Source organism: Desmodus rotundus, chromosome 3, assembly GCF_022682495.2.
Source record: "Desmodus rotundus isolate HL8 chromosome 3, HLdesRot8A.1, whole genome shotgun sequence".
NCBI lineage: Eukaryota > Metazoa > Chordata > Mammalia > Chiroptera > Phyllostomidae > Desmodus > Desmodus rotundus.
Window position 1 is genome coordinate 115,220,137 of NC_071389.1, and position 18,168 is coordinate 115,238,304.

At 45.9% G+C, this 18,168-nt stretch overlaps 1 protein-coding gene across 7 annotated transcripts in view; it reads right to left on the bottom strand.

Annotated features, from left to right (window-relative positions):
- CRACR2A (calcium release activated channel regulator 2A) overlaps positions 1 to 18,168 on the bottom strand; it is a 137,254-nt gene that overhangs the window by 22,814 nt on the left and 96,272 nt on the right. For all 7 annotated transcript variants that reach the window (XM_024568830.4, XM_045200214.3, XM_024568747.4 and 4 more), the window contains 5 exons: positions 17,361 to 17,548; positions 12,266 to 12,337; positions 8,632 to 8,677; positions 6,531 to 6,637; positions 3,209 to 3,569 (listed from right to left, as the gene is read on the bottom strand). In XM_024568830.4, coding sequence (XP_024424598.2) covers positions 3,209 to 3,569; positions 6,531 to 6,637; positions 8,632 to 8,677; positions 12,266 to 12,337; positions 17,361 to 17,548 — 774 coding nt within the window. The remainder of the gene's footprint in view (positions 1 to 3,208; positions 3,570 to 6,530; positions 6,638 to 8,631; positions 8,678 to 12,265; positions 12,338 to 17,360; positions 17,549 to 18,168) is intronic.

Consider the following 18,168-nt stretch of genomic DNA (forward strand, 5'->3'; position numbering starts at 1 on the left):
ATGGTGTCCGGGGGGAGAGTGGGGACCTGGCTTCACACCAGCACTGGGAGGCCACCCGGCCTGGGATGCGTGTAGCTTTGGGCTCAGGGCATCAGCAGGAGGGAAGATTGAAGAATATTCAACCGATATTTGTTGTCTGCCTAGAGTGTTGCAGGCCCTGTGCTGGGCCTGAAGATGCAGGGAGGAGGCCTGGTTTATGGTGGAGTGAAGGAGGCAGGCATGGAAACAAACAATCTCAGCACAATGTTCCATCCATGTGCTCTGGGAGCAGGGAGGAGGAGCCAAGGATCCACAGAGCAGATACTCTCAGCTGGGGCTTAAAACAGAGGCAGAGATTCTCTAGTGGGTGAAAGGGAGGATAGGGTGGGGTGTTTGCAGGAAGGAGGGAAGACAGAAAAAAGAAGATTTATCCTCGCCACAGGGCTGAGACAGCCCAGGCTGGGGTAGGGGATTTTTTTTCTGCCCTTTCATTAGAAGACAGAGGATACTCTCACCTCCTTGCCCTTTGCTCTTTGGTCCCATCTCATCAGCATCTATCTAGGCTCCACATCTCCCCTGGGAACGAAGGCAAGACAGTCTCCACCTAGTAGGCTGGGAATCTGTAATACTAGGCCACTGGGCAGAGCACTCCTGAGTCCACCAGTCACTGCCCCTCCTTTTCTGCTGCCCTGCAGCAGGAGGGGCTGGCAGTTGGCCACCCATTAGTCTGGGATACTGAAACCCAGTAGGAAATGGACTTGCTTAGACACTGAGGGAGAGAGAGACCAAGTAAGGTCCCACCTTCCCACAAAGGATCATTTCTTTCCTCCCAGCCATCCTCCCTCAGGAAGAACTGTTTGCTCACTCTCCACTCTCCACAGTCCTGCCTTCAGGCCCAGCCCAGTACTGCTGGGCCAAATGAGGAAACTCTTTTAAATCATTTAGAAATAGGTTTGGGGGAATTAGCTCCTCTTGTTGAGTAAATACTATAATGGAGTGGCAGCAGATCTTAGCAGTACTTGAGTTTCAGAGAAAAGCCATTAACAGGCTTTTGGGGAGAAATCAATTCTGTATAGTACTTAAGTAGGAATTCAAGGTCAATTATAGGAATTTAAGCTTAAAAAATACTCCGCACTTAAAAACTATGCCCCCTGCCTCATTTTCTTTACTCTTGCAATACCAAGGGCATCTGCTCACTGCTGTCTCTGCTCAGCAGCCTCTGCACTTCTAACTGTAACTTGTTTGAGACTAAAGCTCCCAGCAGCTTTTTGAGAAGTTGCATTCTCAGGTCCAGGAAGCCCAGGGTTGGAGGAGTGGGTCCTGGCTGCAGAGGCTGTACCTGACCCTTAGCCTGACCCCACCCCAACCCTCACCCCTAGGCAGATCACTCATTTCTTTACAGGTCAAAGAAGATAAACACATTTATTGATGGTTCAGCTCCAGGCCAAAAGGCACAGCAAACTCCTACGCATGTTCATGCACTTCACCTGTGTCCCTTCTGGGAACAATCCGCATGCAGTGAGCCAACTGGACTGGGGCAAGGGGGCTGGAGACAGGTCTGCTGTTCCCTTCCCCACCACTTAAAAAAGGCTTTACAAATAAGAGCAATGCATGCAATTTTTTGGAATTAGGAAATACAGATAAGTAGGAAGGAAAATAATAATTATTTATAATCTCCCCTACCACCCTGCAGTGGCCACTATTCATGTTCTGATGCATTTCTTCCAGGCTTTTTTCTATATAGATGAGAGAGCCTATGTTTTATTGAGAGAGACTTGGGATAGTATTATTTTATTCTTTCATATATTATTAAATCATAAATATTTCTCTGGGTCACTAATTTCTTTGAAAATGTGATTTTTAACAGCAGTGTAATAGTCTATTGAAATAATATGCTATAGTTTATATCCTATTAGTTTTTCAATTGTTTGCTATTATACATTTACATTCTTGCATTGTCTTTGTCTGACTTTGGTTGTTTCTGGGAAAAGATTGCTAGAAGTAGAATTGCCAGTTCAAAGGATGTGACATTTGTAAGTTCTTGATTCTTATGATCAAACTACTTTCCAGAAAGGTCGCACCAGTTCCTGGCTCGGCTGTCCTGCATGGAGGGCCTGCCTCCCTTGCAGCACCTTCCGAAAAGCAGAGCCTCTGTTGAGGCTCTTATGTGGCTCCTGGTAGATCATATTTCCTCATTGCTGCAGTTTCTGTCCCCAGCTAGGTGGCAGCCCAACCTGGTGGAGCCACAATGTGTGAGAGCAGGGCCAGAAGGCTGGGCCAGCCTGCGCCCCTCTGGGCTTCACTTCCCCATCTGCTAGAAGGAAGAATAAATTTCTGACGCCTCCTCAGATGACTGCGAGGATCAGATGCCAGGGCAGACACAGCGCTTAGCCTTTTCCCTTTACCCCTGGCTTCTTGACACTTCTTTCACATATGGGGGAAGGCATGGGGTACTGAAAATCCCATTGATGCTCCCTGCCTGCATGTGTAGGTCTGTGTGCTGATAGATGGGGGAGGGGCCTCACCCACCAGTGAGTGATACCCACTTCTCCACCCTCCCTGGGCGTTGGGCCTCCACCATTCCACTCTTCAGAGGAATGATACTTAAGCATGAATCTTAATCTGGACCCAAGAATGACAGCTGATGCCAAAAAGGCCCTGCACAGTGGCCAGAGGAGTCTTCCTGTCACAAGTGCTAATACAGCCATGGGAATGCTCAAGGTGGCAAGGACTTAATTCCAAAGGGCTGTCCCAGTGTGCAGAGAGGTGCCTCTTTCACACTGCCGTGGACAATTCTAAAGCTGTTTTAGAGGATCAAGTGGACGGTAGGGGAGGGATGTTCAAGGAGCCTGTTCCTAGGCCCAGGTCACAAACAAGGTGTGGAACATCATCACCTTGAACCAGAGGAGATGGTTCAGAAGGCCTCCTTCTCCCTGCAGAGTTAGAGGAAGATCTGGTGGGGGAATTCCAGTGGGACATGGGATTTAAGTGTTACATTGAATCGGAAAAGAAAGCATAGGTCAGGGAGTGGGGCAAACATCAGAAATTATGAAGAGAATTCACCAGGACCCCTGAGTGTCCCCCAAGACACTCAGCTAAGCAGGGGAAGGTGGTATTGGAAGGACACAAGTATACTGACTCATAAGACCAGCTACATCTGCCTTTCTGGGCTGCCTTTCAGACAAGGCATAGGGGGAATGCCTAACCCCAAGGGGGGATGTGCCCTTACCTTAGACATGGCTTCCTTCCCAACAGGCTGCGTTCGGGGGGATGTGGGCATGAGCTGAGAAGGGCGGGCCTGCTGGGTTTGCCCTTTTCCACCCTGGTCGAAGACCTCCTCCTCTTCTGGGCATCTGCTCAGTGGCCACTCAAAACTGCCCTCCAGGAGCTGGGGCAGGGGATCTTCTTCAATGGAGATGATTCTGCGGAGCACCTGGGGGAGTGGACCCCCAGCCCCTTGCTCCCGGGTTCCTGGTTCCTCTTCTGTAAGGGGATACCCACTCAGGCCCAGCGAGCTTCTCCTCCTCTGCATGCCAAGCCCATCTTCTTCCCCCTCTGACTGGCTATTTTGGGTGGGGAAGAAAGAAGAGCTGGAAGAAAATAGTAAAATGAATCAATATGGAAGCTACACAGCTTTTCTGACAGATGACAAAAGGGCACCATGCCTTGGGGGCAGAGAGCTCCAGGAAAGGAACTACCAGACCCAGCATTCTTTAGTTCATTCACTCACATACTTATATAAAGTGGCAGATGATGAGGGTGATGATGGTGCAGGTGATGAAGATTATGGTGAAGGTGACAATGGTCTACCAGGTACTAAACTAATCTCACCATCATGAACAAACAGACAAAGCCCCTGTCCTCATGAAATGCTCAGCTTAGTGGAGGGGCTAAAGCAATAATGACACAACCAAATACATGTTTACAAGTTGTGAGAAATGCTGTGATGGAGAAGAAGAGGGTGTGAAGAAGGGAGCATAACAGATATGGAAATAAAGGGTCCTGGGTGAACAATCAGGTGGTCTCGGCTCTGGTTCCAGTGCCAGCCCTAACTAACTGTGTCCCCATGTAAAACACTTTGGGCCTGTTTCCTCACCATAAAATGTGACCCACTGCCTTGTTGACTTCACAAAAAAGGCAGTGCATCAAAAAAGAGATGCAAAGCAGCCCTTGGCAATATGAGGGAGGTGGATCACTGCTTCGGAGCTCCCCCGCTAATCGGACGTCTGAGAGGCAGCTGCCCACTAGAGAATGAGCTTCGAGTCAGAAGGAAGCCAGGCCGGGTAACTCGACCTGCCTCTCCTTCCTTCCTCTTTCTCTTTCTATGACCCTGCAAGTCAGAATTGGGAGGAAGTGGCCTCAGAACCTAAGTGTATGTCTACTTTCAGAAGCATTTGAGCATCAAGAATGAGGAGAAGCAGCAGGTGGTGCAGGGATGCTGGGCCACTGCACGGCTGTACTTTCAGGGTTTTGGGGAGCAAAGGCCTCACAGATCCTTCCTGGCACGGGCGTTCCCCTTGGGTCTTTCCAAGCGGTTGAAGCTGAGAAGTATTTTAAAGGGGACAGAAGTTTTGACAGCAAAGACCCTTAGTCCCAAATTGGTACACACATACCCCTCCACACATGTGCACACACATGTATACATATGCGCACCACACATGAAAGGATTAGAGAAGTGGATTGGACAAAGTGGTGGGGCGACAGGTCAAAGGAGAAAGAAGGTGGGCATAGGACACAGCACACACAGAGAGAAGCCTCCTTCAGCTTCCCCTCTGAATTCTAATATTTATTACCCCTAAGGGCCAACAGTAAGAAGGGAAAAATGCATGTATCACTGTTCTGAAGTTAAGTGCCATTCTGAAAGATAAATTAAGATATATTGTTTGGTCACAAAAATGGTGACTTATTGTAGGTCCTTTGATAAAAAATAAAGAATTTATAGCAATTCAAGGGCCTTTCCACTTTTTTATGAGATCAGTCTTTAATAGAAGCTGACTGTCTTCTTTCCAACAAATTTCTTTTCTACTCTAAGAATCCTACTGTTTATCTGCCTTTGAACAAAATTGGTATTCCTACTCACTCTCACTCTGCTCACACACATAAGAGTGCAGGTGTGTGCATGTGTGAGCAAGTGTGGCCAACAGCATGTTTTCAAAGGTCTTACACCGCCCCCCCCCCCCCGAAAATGACCACTGAAATGGTCCTGAAATGAAGCACTTCTTGGAAAAAGCTTTTTATTTGGGAAATTCTCAAGCACTGTTGACATTCTGTAATACCTTCAGCTTAGCATGACTAAGTTCCTTTTTGGTTTTCCACCAAGGCTGTGTGCTGGCAGTAGACAGCAGTCACCTCTGCCGAAGTCTGTGGTGGAATTCAGGCTCGCGAGTTGTTGCTTACTCACTTACTGTCTGTTTCCTCCAGAGACAGGGTCTATTTTGCTCACCACTGCATATCCAGCACATAGCACAGGATCTTGCACATAGTAGGCACATGATAATAGATATTAATGGCAGGACTCAGGACTAATTTGTCTTTGGAATCTTCACAAAACTCAAAAGAAGGTGTACTACAGAGCAGGCAACAGCAAATACTTGTTGAATGAATGAATCAGTGAATATATTCAGTTCTGCAGAACCAACAGGCCAACTATTGCACAAATTTAGCTTCCAAATTGTATCTTGCTGTTCAGCTACTTAGAAAGGAATTCACAATGATCAAGTCCCAAACTTGACTCATCAGCTGTCTGACATCCCAGAGTCACCTCCCTTTGCCTGTCTGTTTATTTCATGCTTCCTGTCCTCAGTATCTCCTAGATGACAAGTTGGCACACTTTCTCCCCAGATCTAACATTAAGGGATCTGGCTGCCTCTACCTCTCTGTAACCATCAACATGAATGGAGTATGTGGCAACAAGAGGAAGAAGAAGGGGACTGGCTCATCTCTCTGAAAGAGCAAAAATCGCCTCCTTTGGGGACTCAATCATGTGTTGTTCAACAGGAACAAAACATGTCATCTTTGAGTTAATTAAATATGAATCATTGAAAGGAATCTGCCAAGCCCAGGCCCTATTCTCTTCTGTAAGGGAGTTCAACTATTGGAGATTCCATATGATGCTTTAATTGCCCTTTAGAGATCAAATGGTCATGTTCCTGAAAAACCGAGCCATCCATTCTGCTCAACAGACAACAGGACATTGTCACACTACACCCTCTCTCTCTCCCCTGAGCTCCCTCCCTTGTTCTCTCTCCTCTGCTATCTACAGCTGCTCTTCAGTCCCTCTGTACAGGCACACATGTGGAAATGGGGCACACAGAAAAGACCATGCCCTGTCCTAGGTGCTCGCTCAGCACAGTGCTCTTCCCACTTAGATGTCAGGACAAGAAAGGATATGTCCTCCAAGATTCCAGAGCAGTGAGCACAGCTGACACCAGGCTTCCCCACCAGGGCTGCTTCTCGAGGGCCAGTCTGCACTTAGCATGGGCTAAGGCCTGCTTCCAGTGAGGCCAAGACCAACAAACAGATAAGGTATGAACAAAGAGAAGATGACTTACCTTCTAAGAATCCCTCCACTGTCCACATATTTGCCTATCACAGAGCCAGATCTTTGTTTCCTGCTTGCCTTGGAAGCAGCTGTGTTTGCCTTGGCTGCCTTATCTTTCTGTAGAAACACAAACGGCCCTCAGATCCATGACTGCTCATTGGTCCCAGTGTTTGAGCAGAAAGGGCTCCACTTTCCCACCTCATAGGTCAGGCTCTAAACAAAACTCTGAAATTAGCAAGCTATGTTCTGGTCTCCCAGCCAGCATTCACCTGCACTTCCCTTTTGGCATCACTTCTCACCAGAATTCCTCCACTTCCTGTCTAATAATCTAATCCAATGAACCAACACACAGTTTAGAGCCTGGGGTCCACGATACTGTTCTTTACAGGACTAATGATAATTTACGAGAAGACAAGAAGAGATAAATGTGGAATGCATAGGGAAAATGTTTATGGGCAGAAAATACTCCGTGCCTCTTTAAATCACACTCTCCTGTGTGGCTCCAGAGCCTTTTCCCAAAGCCTCAGATATGATAAACAGAGCATCCCAGAGGATCAATTAACCCAGTGCCCTGTCCACAGCTACTAAGGCATTTCAAACCTTTGGTGGACGTAGGCTGGGAGTGAATAAATTGCTCACACATCCATAACGGAGAGCCTGGGTAGAGTGGGGGCTTATACCCACTTTGCCGATGCTCCCTAACAGATGTCTTCCAGAAGATGAGAGGGAGTTAGATCACAGGAAGAATTTCTCATTAATGAGCCGTCCCCATGATTCCTAGTGATCCTTAAGGGGGGATGGCAGGACTCCCAGGACACCTGAGGGTATACCTATAATGATTCCAAATTAATCTTTAATTATTATCCAGCATGAACATGATTTTATCCCTTTCTTCTATTCCCACAAGCGTTCTTAAGTCCATTCCCTTTTCAATGCAAAATGTGTTTGGCAGGTGGGGGGAAGCAAATTCAAAGGATTAGTATGACATTTGGTTGGAAGTTTTAAAATAAATTCAGTGTTACTTCTAAAACAACCCTAACCATCATCATCATCAGACAAACGTGTAGGTTGGAGCCTTGCTCTAACAGCACACACAGGTGGGCAGCAGAGATGTTTGCTGCCAGTCAGGGATAGAAAGGGATGGTGGAAAGAGGCCCCTCAGGGGTCTGCAGTCATAAAGCAAGGTGCACCTCCTTCAGGGCAAACCGGCCGCCTCTGGCTGACTCCATTTAGGCCACTGCTCAGCTAAGGGTTCAGTGCAAGCCCTCTTTTCAAGAGTTTTTCCTCAAAAATCCCTACAATATGAGAAAAACAAAAAGGATAGGGATTCCCTTTCCTCACATGGTAGTCAGGTCATGGCCCAAGGAGGCGAATGACTTGCCAAGGACCTACATGAAATTCATGGTGTGATCATTCCAATAATTAAAACCTCATACCAATCAGTCCTGCTCCCATTTTTCCTCGCTTAGAGCATCCAACCACTGCTGTCTAAAAGGGGAAAATGTAGGGGAACATGAGATCCTAGATTTGTTTAATGCAGCCCAATGGGAAGAGCTTTAAATAAACATAGGATACCGTGCTATTTGGGAAACTATGTAGTGTGGAGCTCAGGTTTGGAGGAGCAGGGGTCCCCACACGTAAAAAAAATTAGACATAAAATCAACTATGTAAATTGTAAGGTATATGTTCTGAATTTGATCTATGACAATGTAAAAATGCAAATTTTTCATCAAGAGATCAAAATTTTAATGAAGAGTAAAAGTGGGAGCATTTTGGCTGAAAAGTGACCATGACACTTCAACTGCACCATCTCATGGAGAGAACTACCATTTCTGCGTCCAAGAAATGTGTGCCCCTCCCAGACATTTCTGTCTCGTTATGCCAAGAGGGACATGTGTGACTTCACGGAAAATTAGCACACTGTTACCCATGAGGCCACCCTGCATTTTTATTATTTTCAAAAAAGCATATGCCATGGTCCTGCCCATACAGGAAGGAGCAACCAGCCCCCAAGCCTGAGGACATTCCTGGCCAGTCCCGGCTCAGGTTCTGGCTGCCACAGGACCACAGTAGTTGTCTTTCCCCAGGGGAAGGGGGCACCGGGCACTTACCTGAAAACGTATGTCCCTTTCATCCCGAAGGTGCTTGTTCCTTTCCCTGTGATGGAAAAGGAGAATCTATTCAAACATGGAGTTTGGGGTAGATAGAGCCAATAGCAGCCAGTTTGCCATTTGGGTGGGTACAGAGGAAGGCTTGGTGTGGAAGTCCCAGAGAGTATGTGGAACCTCTTTCCTTGGCGACTGTGGTTTATGGCAGAGGGCAGTCTGTGTGCACATCAGCTCAGAGGAAGAGGGACAGAGAGAATGGGCTAGTGGCACCCATAGCCCTTCATATCAAGAACTGCTCTATACTGTCACCAAACAAGCCGTCCCCAGAGGGTGACCAGGAGCTCCAGCTGCACCTGTAAGTTGCTCGGGGGGCCTGTGTGCCCTCTCTGAACCATTCATTCATGCCCACACCCACTCAATTAGTGTGTTCTGGGCACTCACTACATGCCAGGCACTGTTGTAGCTGTCAAGGTTACATCAATGAACAAAGGAAAAAGTTCCTGCCCTCAGAGAATTTGTAATTTAGTGCAGACATAATCGCTGCTGAGGAAAATAAAGGGGGAAAATGAAATAAAGCATGTCAGGGCGTGGAGCAGTGCTTCAACAGAGTGGTCAGGGGAGCCTCACGGAGAATGCAGCATCTGAGCAGAGACTGAAAGATGGGGAGAGGAGCTCTGCAGGCATTTGGGGGAAGAGCACTGCAGGCAGAGGGGCCTGCAAGGGCTGAGCTGGGGCTGGGGTACACCTGTTGTACGTGAGGAACAGAAGGAAGGGCAACAGAGTGCTTGGACAGAGAGCAGCAGGAGACAAGATCAGAGAAAAGATGGGGTGGAGGGGACCATTCATGGCCTGTGGGCCATTTTAAGAACTTCGATTTTTACTCCAAATGAGAGATGAGGCCATGGGCGGGGTGGAGGGGGTGTGGAGGGTGGGTGTGAGGTGGCCGAGGAGCATCCCGATCTGACTCAGGTTTTCAAAGAAGCCCTATATGTGGTGTGCTAAGAACGGATTGCTGGGGACAAGGGTGAGGCCCTGAGAACTGCCAATATTTTAAGCACTGTGTTGGTCATTGGCTCCACTTTCCAATGTGGAATGTGGTAGAAAAAGCCTGACAATTGGGGGAGAATGTGAGGAAAGGAAGTGGAGACAGTGAATATAAGTGCAAATAATTCTTTTGAAGGTTTTGTTGAAAGTGATTAAAGAAATGGAAAGTAGCTGGCTAGGGAGGGGAGGATAGGAGATGCCAAGTAAGAAATACTGTAATACATTCATAGGTTTCTCCAAAGGGAGGGCACAGCCATGGTCAGACCATCATCATTATAACGTGGCCATTTGCTGGGCATGGACTGTGGGCAGGTGCTCTACTAAGTGTGCTGCTCACCACAGGCATAGATCTAAAACAGGCTGGAGTAACAACCTCAATTTGCTGGTCTGCAGAACGTGCAGAACGTGCCGGGGTTGTTCTGTACCAGCCATGTGCATCTGACGAGCAGACAGGCACACAGCCAGGGCCTTCAGAACAAGTTGGGAGGGACAAGGAAGGTATCTTATAAACTCTGAGAACGGCAAAGGGAGCTTCACATGCTGGAAGGACCCTCCCTCTGTGCAGGCAGCGATGTTTGCAGCCTTTCTCAGGGAGCCCTGGGGAGCCACATCTTCATCGGAGAGTTTGCTGTTGTTGCTTTGAGTAGCCATCTCTATGCAGAAGCTTCAGTATTTAAGGAATGTTGGACTCTTTACTTGTGTGGACTTCCACTCACATCACTCCCCTGTTGTGACTGCTACTTAACACCTATCATCTAATTCTCAAAAGAAGCCTGAGAGGCGGGCAGAAGATTAAGACTCCAACTGATTAGGTCAACTGTCCAATGTCACACAGGTAATGAGGGCAGGGCTGAGATCTTGAGCCAGATCCAGCTGCAAAGTATGTGTTCCTGACTCAGTGCCCTGAAATTGCTTCCATTTGCCCCATTTCCCTCAGGAGGCTGGCCCCCTTCTCACCTGGTCACATCCTGGCCATTGTCCTGATTCCACCACCACCACCCTCCACATTCACTACTTTCCCCATCACATCCCACTCCCAACTTTCTCTCCTCAATTTCTGTTTCCCCATTGCCCTGGGTCACTAGCTGGTGACTTCTCTGTGGAGGAAAAATCTGTTCCGGGGCCTCCCCTTCCACATCTTGGCTTTCTCTGGCCCACAGAGTTTCAGCTAGCTCCAGGCATGTGATTCTGCCAAATGCTAGTCTCCACCAAAAAGACCTAAGCAGCTGTAGAGTGCTGCCTTGTCACTCCCCTCTGTTCATTTGTGTTGAATCTGCCCTTTTCTTTTTTCTAAGTACAATAGAAAAAAGGGGAAACAAACAAACAAAAACTTGTCCTTGGACATCTTGTTCTCTTCCTTTCACTAAAGCCTTCCTAAGAATCAACATCTTCTCTCAAATGGAGGAGAACTCGGCCACCTAAGTACCCCTTTCATCTCCCCTGCCTTTGGGGGCCTGTTTGAATCATGTACTGAGTGCGGTGAGTCTGAAATGCATTCAGTTTGAAGCACTTTTCAATTTGGCAGCATCATGGATGTCAGACACAGTGACCTTACCTTGTGTTCAAATAAAAAACAAAACAAAAACTTCATAACTTAACTGTTTCAAAACCACCTGCACTTTATAAATCAGAACCCAAAGTCCTGCTTCATCACCATTCCCCAGGAGGTGTTTGGCAGGTAGAAGGTACAGTCGCTTAGAAGCCTCACTGGCAACACTGAAAGGCCATCTTTCCCCACACAGGTTTGCTGGGTTTGTTTTTTTGGCACATTCCAGACCAGTGAGCTCTGAATTTACAGTGAGCTTTAGCAGGCTAAGGAAACTATTTTCTTGATGTTCTGTTTTGACTTATTTTCAGGCAGACCTTAGAGATTGTAGACCATGGCAATAAAGCAAATGTCACCATAAGGTAAGTAACATGAATTTTTTGGTTTCCCAGTACATATAAAAGTAATGTTTGCTCTACACTGTAGTCTATGAAGTGTGTAATAGCATGATGTCTAAAAAAATGTACAAACCTTAATTTAAAAATATTTTTTTGCTAAAAAATGCAACAAAACATCTGAGCCTTTGGAAAAAAGGGGACCAATAGACTTACTGAATGCAGGGTTGCCACAAACCTTCAATTTGTAAAAAAGAAAGAAAGAAAGAAAGAAAGAAAGAAAAGAAAAAAGAAAGAAAGCAAAAGCAATATCTACAAAGCACATTTAAGTGAAGCACAATTAAACGAGGTATGCCTGTACTCATTCAACCAACATTAATGGTATGGCAGGATAAAGAGAATCAGCTGGATGTGGATCTCAATTCTGGCTCTGCCAGTAAGTAGCTGTGTCATTTTTGGTAAATTATCTCATTTCTCTAATATCAACTTCCTCATCAGTTAACTCCTGTATTAACAACTGCCCTACTTTCCTAAGTTTTGTTGAAGATGAAAGGATACTCTAGCCATTTGAACAATATGTTAAGGACAGGGAAATGAGGGTGCTGTCTCAATAGCTATGTTTTTCCAGCATGTAGACAGGGAAGACTCAGATTGGCCCCCCTACCTGAGGTGTCTGGGACATGCTCTCAGAGCGCATCCAGTGCTGACCCACCTGAGGAAATCCAGCTGCTTCAGGAGCCCCGACTTCTCCCGCTGCAGACTCTCTGTCACACGGTACACTTCCCTGCATGAGAGGCAAACAGCAGTGATGAGTGACTGTTCTGGGGGCGTGAGCTATAGGGTATGAGGCACCATGCTGAGGTTGGATGCCCAGGATCCCTCACACAACCAGCAGGCCATGCCCTGCTCTGGGAACAGAGGGGTTAGAGGAATATGCCCTTCCTTGGAGAGCAGCCATATTCAAGTGCTCACAGCCATGATCTCAGTCACCACAGACACTCTGTTTGGAAGGTAAAATTACCCCCAGCTTATAGACACAGTCAAAGAAGTTGGACAACTCTCCCAGCTCACACAAACAATCCGGCATCCTAATCAACACCTCCTAGCCCCAAACCCGTTCATTCCACAGCCACCCACATACCACCTGCAAACACAACTCTATGACAGCTGCACTGTTCTCTGAGGCTCCAAATGGCCCTGCAACCCACAGTTCAGGGAATTAGAATCAAAACTCTTCTCCAGTTCAGACTTGGAGGGTGAGAATAGAGATGGTACTCTTTTTCCCTGGATGCTAGTTTAGTTCATTTCCAGGAGCTCTCGAAGAATCATTTTCCTGTTAAACTTTCCCCTAAGTCTCCAATCTGTTCCCAGATATCTAGAATTCCACAAGTGGTCACTCATTTCTTTGACTTAAGATTTCTTATCTCTAGCTATAAAGCAGGGATTTAATGCATCCGTTGTAATCAGTCATTTATATCACAGGGAGAATATGTCAATCATATCAGAGTTTTGAGGAAGGGAGAGGAAAGCTGAGAATTACATGGGGTAGCTGGAGGGCAACTTAGCAAGGTAGGGGTATGTGTCCAGTTTGTTTTTATCTGTACCCACACTGCAGGGTCTGGCATGCAGGCACAATTAGCAGCAGGAAAAAAGAAAGGAAGGCTGGGAAGGGGAGATGGAAGGAAAGAATGGAGGGAAGAGGGGAGGGAAGGAGGGGGGGAGGGAGGAAAGAAGGAAAGAAGGGGTTAGTTGGAGAGGTATTCAACACCACTCAGAAAAAAAAAGGGAAAAAACCAGAATTGGGTGATACTGTAAAATAAACTTTGATTAATGCCACAATTTTACCTCCATCCTTTCCTCTGTGCTCTGTACTGTGGTTCATGCAATGGGCCCAAAGTTCCACATTTCCAAACTGCAGCCCAGCATTTAGTGTGAGGAGCATCCTACAGCCTGATAAATTTGTCACTGTCTGTGAGGGCACCTGGACGGTGTACACACCAGGCAGGACAAGGACGGTCGCCCCTCTGCCACCCTGTCAATGCCATTATTGAGCTGGTGAAAATAGAACCAGCTTGCTGGGTCCATTAAGACTTATTCCTGAAGAGGTATCTGTGGTGGGATTTTTCCCATTTATAGAATAATTATAAAGTCAATTTATGACAATAAAAGACTGAATAAAATTCTAAGTTCACCTCAGACCATCCTAATTAAGCAACAAAACTTCTCTGGCTCCTGCAGAGCTGCAAATTCCTAACATTTTATTACCAATTATATTTAATTTCATCTTGAGGGAAAACAATATACTTTACATTATCCAAACTGGGTCTCCAAGCCCCTGTCTAGGATTCTGCTCTAATTAGCAGAGTGAGAGCTGCTATCAGCTGCCTCTGTGCCCAGGGAGCCAAGCTTGCCTGGCCCCACTTTGTGTGCCCCCCAACCCCAGTCCTGCTTCTCTCTGGGGGGTAGCAGGGAGCACACAGCTTTGCCCCCTGCTAAAGAAAACCACTCATCGGAGATCTCTGGTCTGGGTATTCACAGGGTGTTTGACTGAAGAGCCAATTCCTAAATAATGAGGTGTTCCAGGTCTCTTTTGGCCCCGTTTTCACAGAAACCAGCTGACCATTGGAGATGTATGAACACACACACACACACACATACAAAAACACCCATATATTACATTACATGTTGATGCAAATACACGTCTGTCTATTTGTCTAGTAAACATACATCCAGTTGGATGGATATTAATAGATGGATATACAACTGACCCTTGAACAATCCCCTGTGCAGTCGAAAATCCATATAACTGAAGTCAGCCTTCCACTCACTCATACAGATTTCCACAAACCATGGATAGAAAACACAGCCGAACCTTGGTCAATGTGGGTTTGAACTGCCCAGACTCACTTCTATGAGCTAAGTGGACCCACACAGTTAAAACTCATGTTGTTCAAGAGTGAACTATATATGTAGACAAACAGACATACACACTCAGGTTGTTTTGTGTTAACAAAAAAGAAAGCTTTTCTGGGGGGAAAATGGCGCTTGGATATTTGACTAAATGACCTTGAAAGTCCTTCTAACCTAGACAGACATTCTAAAAGTTTATATCGGCAACATGCGAACTAAAATGAAGAGAACTCGCTGTTTTTCATCAAAGTGGCTGGTGAGAGGTTTCTGGTTGCCGTTAGGGAGCTGCTGCTGGTGTTGTTTTTAGGAGATGGGTGAGCTGTGGAACATGTTCCAAAATATATTGCCCAGTGAAAAATGTGGGCAAATGCAGAGTAATGTACTACTGTTGCGTAAATGAAAATTTTGTGTGTGCACTTGCACTTGCATTTGTATATGCATAGAGTACTCTGGAAGGATCCACCAAACCTGTGACTGGTGGCCTTGGGGTGGCTGGAGGCCAGGTGTGATGGGGCAGGGCTGGGGGCAAACTTCTTTGTAAGTGTATATCCTTTTGTGTACATCTATTTGAATGTTGTGCCTTGTCATAAACTACTCCAAATAAAAATTAACAAAAAAAAGAGAGGTGCTGTTTTTTAGCTAACCTTCATCTTTATAATGTCTTTCCTGCTTGTTTTTTATCTTATTTTAAAATCTAATTCTCCTTCCTTGAGCAACTTCAGAGATTGGGAAAATTAATTTGTCCATTCAGAATTCTAGCTGTTAAGTGACTAAGTGCGTTTATCTCTGAACCTTATCCATTCCCCTTCCAGCTGCTCCAAAGCAGCACTGGCCCCAAAACATTGTCAAGAGAAACAGAGAACATCAGAGCTAGTCTCTGTTCCATTTTCTGACATTAACTAGCTGTATTGCTTTGGGTTGGTCACTATACCTCTCTGAGCCTGTTTCCCCATTTATAAAATGAGAGGTGGATTAGAGTATTAAGGTCCTGCCAGTACTGTGGATCTGGGGCTTAGTTCTACAGAGAAGAAGCTAAGGGTCTCACTCGCTTCTCTTCTGACTTCCCTGGCCAGGACAGGGCATGCTCTCCTGGGCTCCACATGCTTTCTGACTGTACAGGACATTTCCAGCTTCTCTGAAACAAGCAGTGAAGTTTCTGGAATCACTGATCTCTTCCTCCTAACCCTCTTTCCTCCTTTTTAAATTCCCAACCTCTGGAGATTGCATCTCTGGCTTGGTTAATTAAGATAAGGCTTTGGGAAGATTTTAATCCTCATGTTGTGATTTGGTACTCCATGCTGGGTGCTCATTTCCATTTGCTGTTCTAATGTGTGTGCCTTCAGATGTTTGTTGCTTTTAGAACTTGATTGAATTTTAAGAGCCTGAATCTTTAATTATGTTTGTAAAGTTAAATGTCTGTGCCTTGTTTGACCTGTTCTCAATGAGGAGGAACTGATTTCGCTTATTTACAATGAAATATACTGTCCCTCCACTGATCATCCAAGAATTGGAATGGCGGGGGGAGTTGTTTTAAGTCAGCTACTTGGGAATATATATATATATTTAACAGGAAATATCTTACTAGGGTAAAACTTTAAATCCAAACACATCCTAGATAATCAATCCCACATTGTACAAGACATCACACGTGAGCCAGACAGCAGGATATTTGATTTAGGCCAATGCACCAAGATTTCGCCAATAGTCAGAGAGACTGAGGACTTTTAATTTTGAAAAGGAGAGTGAATATATGAATAACACTAAGCATTGGTAAATAATGCTGACCTTTCCTCTGAAATCAGACTTTTCATCTTACCCAGCACAGGACCAGGCACACAAAAACATTTTTCAAAATGCATGGATGAATAAATGAATGAGTTATGAACAAATGAGTGACTGAATGATGGCCAGGCCATGCCTCTATAAATATTTTCTAGCTGGCTCAGTATTCCTTAGGAGGAGCCAGGAAGATGTGTCTAGTGGTAAGCACTACAGTTCCTGAAAACTTCCAAACCTCAGTTTTCTCATTTATAAATCAAAGTTGATCATAAGAGACCCTGCCACGTCAGGATTCTGTAAAGGTCATATGAGATAATGTTGAATTATTGACATAAGTGAGGTATGTTAAATGCCAGCACAGTACCTGGCACAGAGTAATTTTCAATAAATATTTGCCAAACAATAAACATAAATATATGGAGAAATGAATGAATAAACAAATGAGTGAGATTCCTCTCCCTGGGTCTCAGACTATATTTGGTCTCAAAACTTAACACTCCTACAACAATATAAATGTTGATATTCCTCAGCAACTTCTCTAGTTTAACATATAGACCTGCACCTTGATTCTTCTCAGGAATGCCTCTGCCTCACAAGATGACCCCCAAGGCTGGGCACCAAAAGCAGTTCACTAGCAAACCCGGCCCTGTGAGATGTGGGGTTCCCCCCACTGGGCCCACAGAGCCGGAGTGAAGACTCCAGGGCACAATCACATGCCCCATCCAGTTATACGTCAGCCTCAGAAGTTTTTGGGCATCACTCTTGTCTACCTTTTTCCCCCATGTCTCTAAACTATGACAGTCGTGTTCGGTCTGTCCGCTTATTCAGCATTTTCTCACAAGCTGCAATATATCTGTCGGTTGGATAATACGTCTTTCTGATCACACAATACATTTTCCGAGAACAGAGCTGGATATTTCTTGTTATCCTAGGTTATGCTCAGCACAGCACCAGTCTGCTTAATGGTCTCAGAATCCTAGATGAGATCTCAGGGAGCAAGGAGCCCAATTACCATTTTATAGGCAAGAGGTCAGGGTCTCCGTCAAAGAAGGGAGACAGCATGCTCACCACAAGGATGGAGCTAGAGAGCAGTGAGGGGTACAGAAGGACAGACTCACATCTCCTTCTCCTGCTGGAGCTTGCAGGCCTCTTGCTGGAGGCTCTCCAGCTGCTGCTGGGCACCCTGCAGCTCCTGGGAGGTCCGTTCTAGCTCCTGGGCCAGCTCCTGGTTGGTCACTTTCAGCTTGGCATTCTCGGCCTTGGTTTCATGCTTGTCATTATGCAGGGCCGTGCACTGGCCTTCCAGCTGGAAAGGAATGGGGACAGAGAGGCGTGGTGAGCAAGCACCATTGTCAGGCTGGCCTGCCTGGCCTCACCTACCTTTCTCTACTTGGTGGGCAGGGACTATCACTGTCCTTCTCACTGCCCCCAAGCCTCCATATGCATTGCCCTAGTCTTTTATTCACCTGTATACACTTCAAGAGGCAGGAGGAGATTCCAGTGCACATCTCATCTCCCCACTGTCTCCACAGGGCTACTAGGAGGGGAAATTCCATATCCATTTGCATCTCTCATCTTACTGATGACGATGATGATCATCATCATCTCATTAATGGTCTCAACAATAGTTTCGACAATGGTCATCTCTTCAGTGGCCTGGAGATCTACTGTAAATCCTTCCTTCCTATTGTCCTTTAAGACAATTTCTTCTCCTTGGCCATCAATGGAATGGAGAACAGCTAAGGGGCATCCTTATAAAAACATCCTTCCAATTTTGAGTATTGAGAATAAATCCATCTATTACCTTTCCTTCTCTCAGCTACATAAGTTCAACTCCTTTAATCTACAGAAGCCTTGCATGGTAGCCAGAAATGCTGAAAGTTCATAAGAAATAGCTAAAACAGATCAAACCAATGTATACCCTTT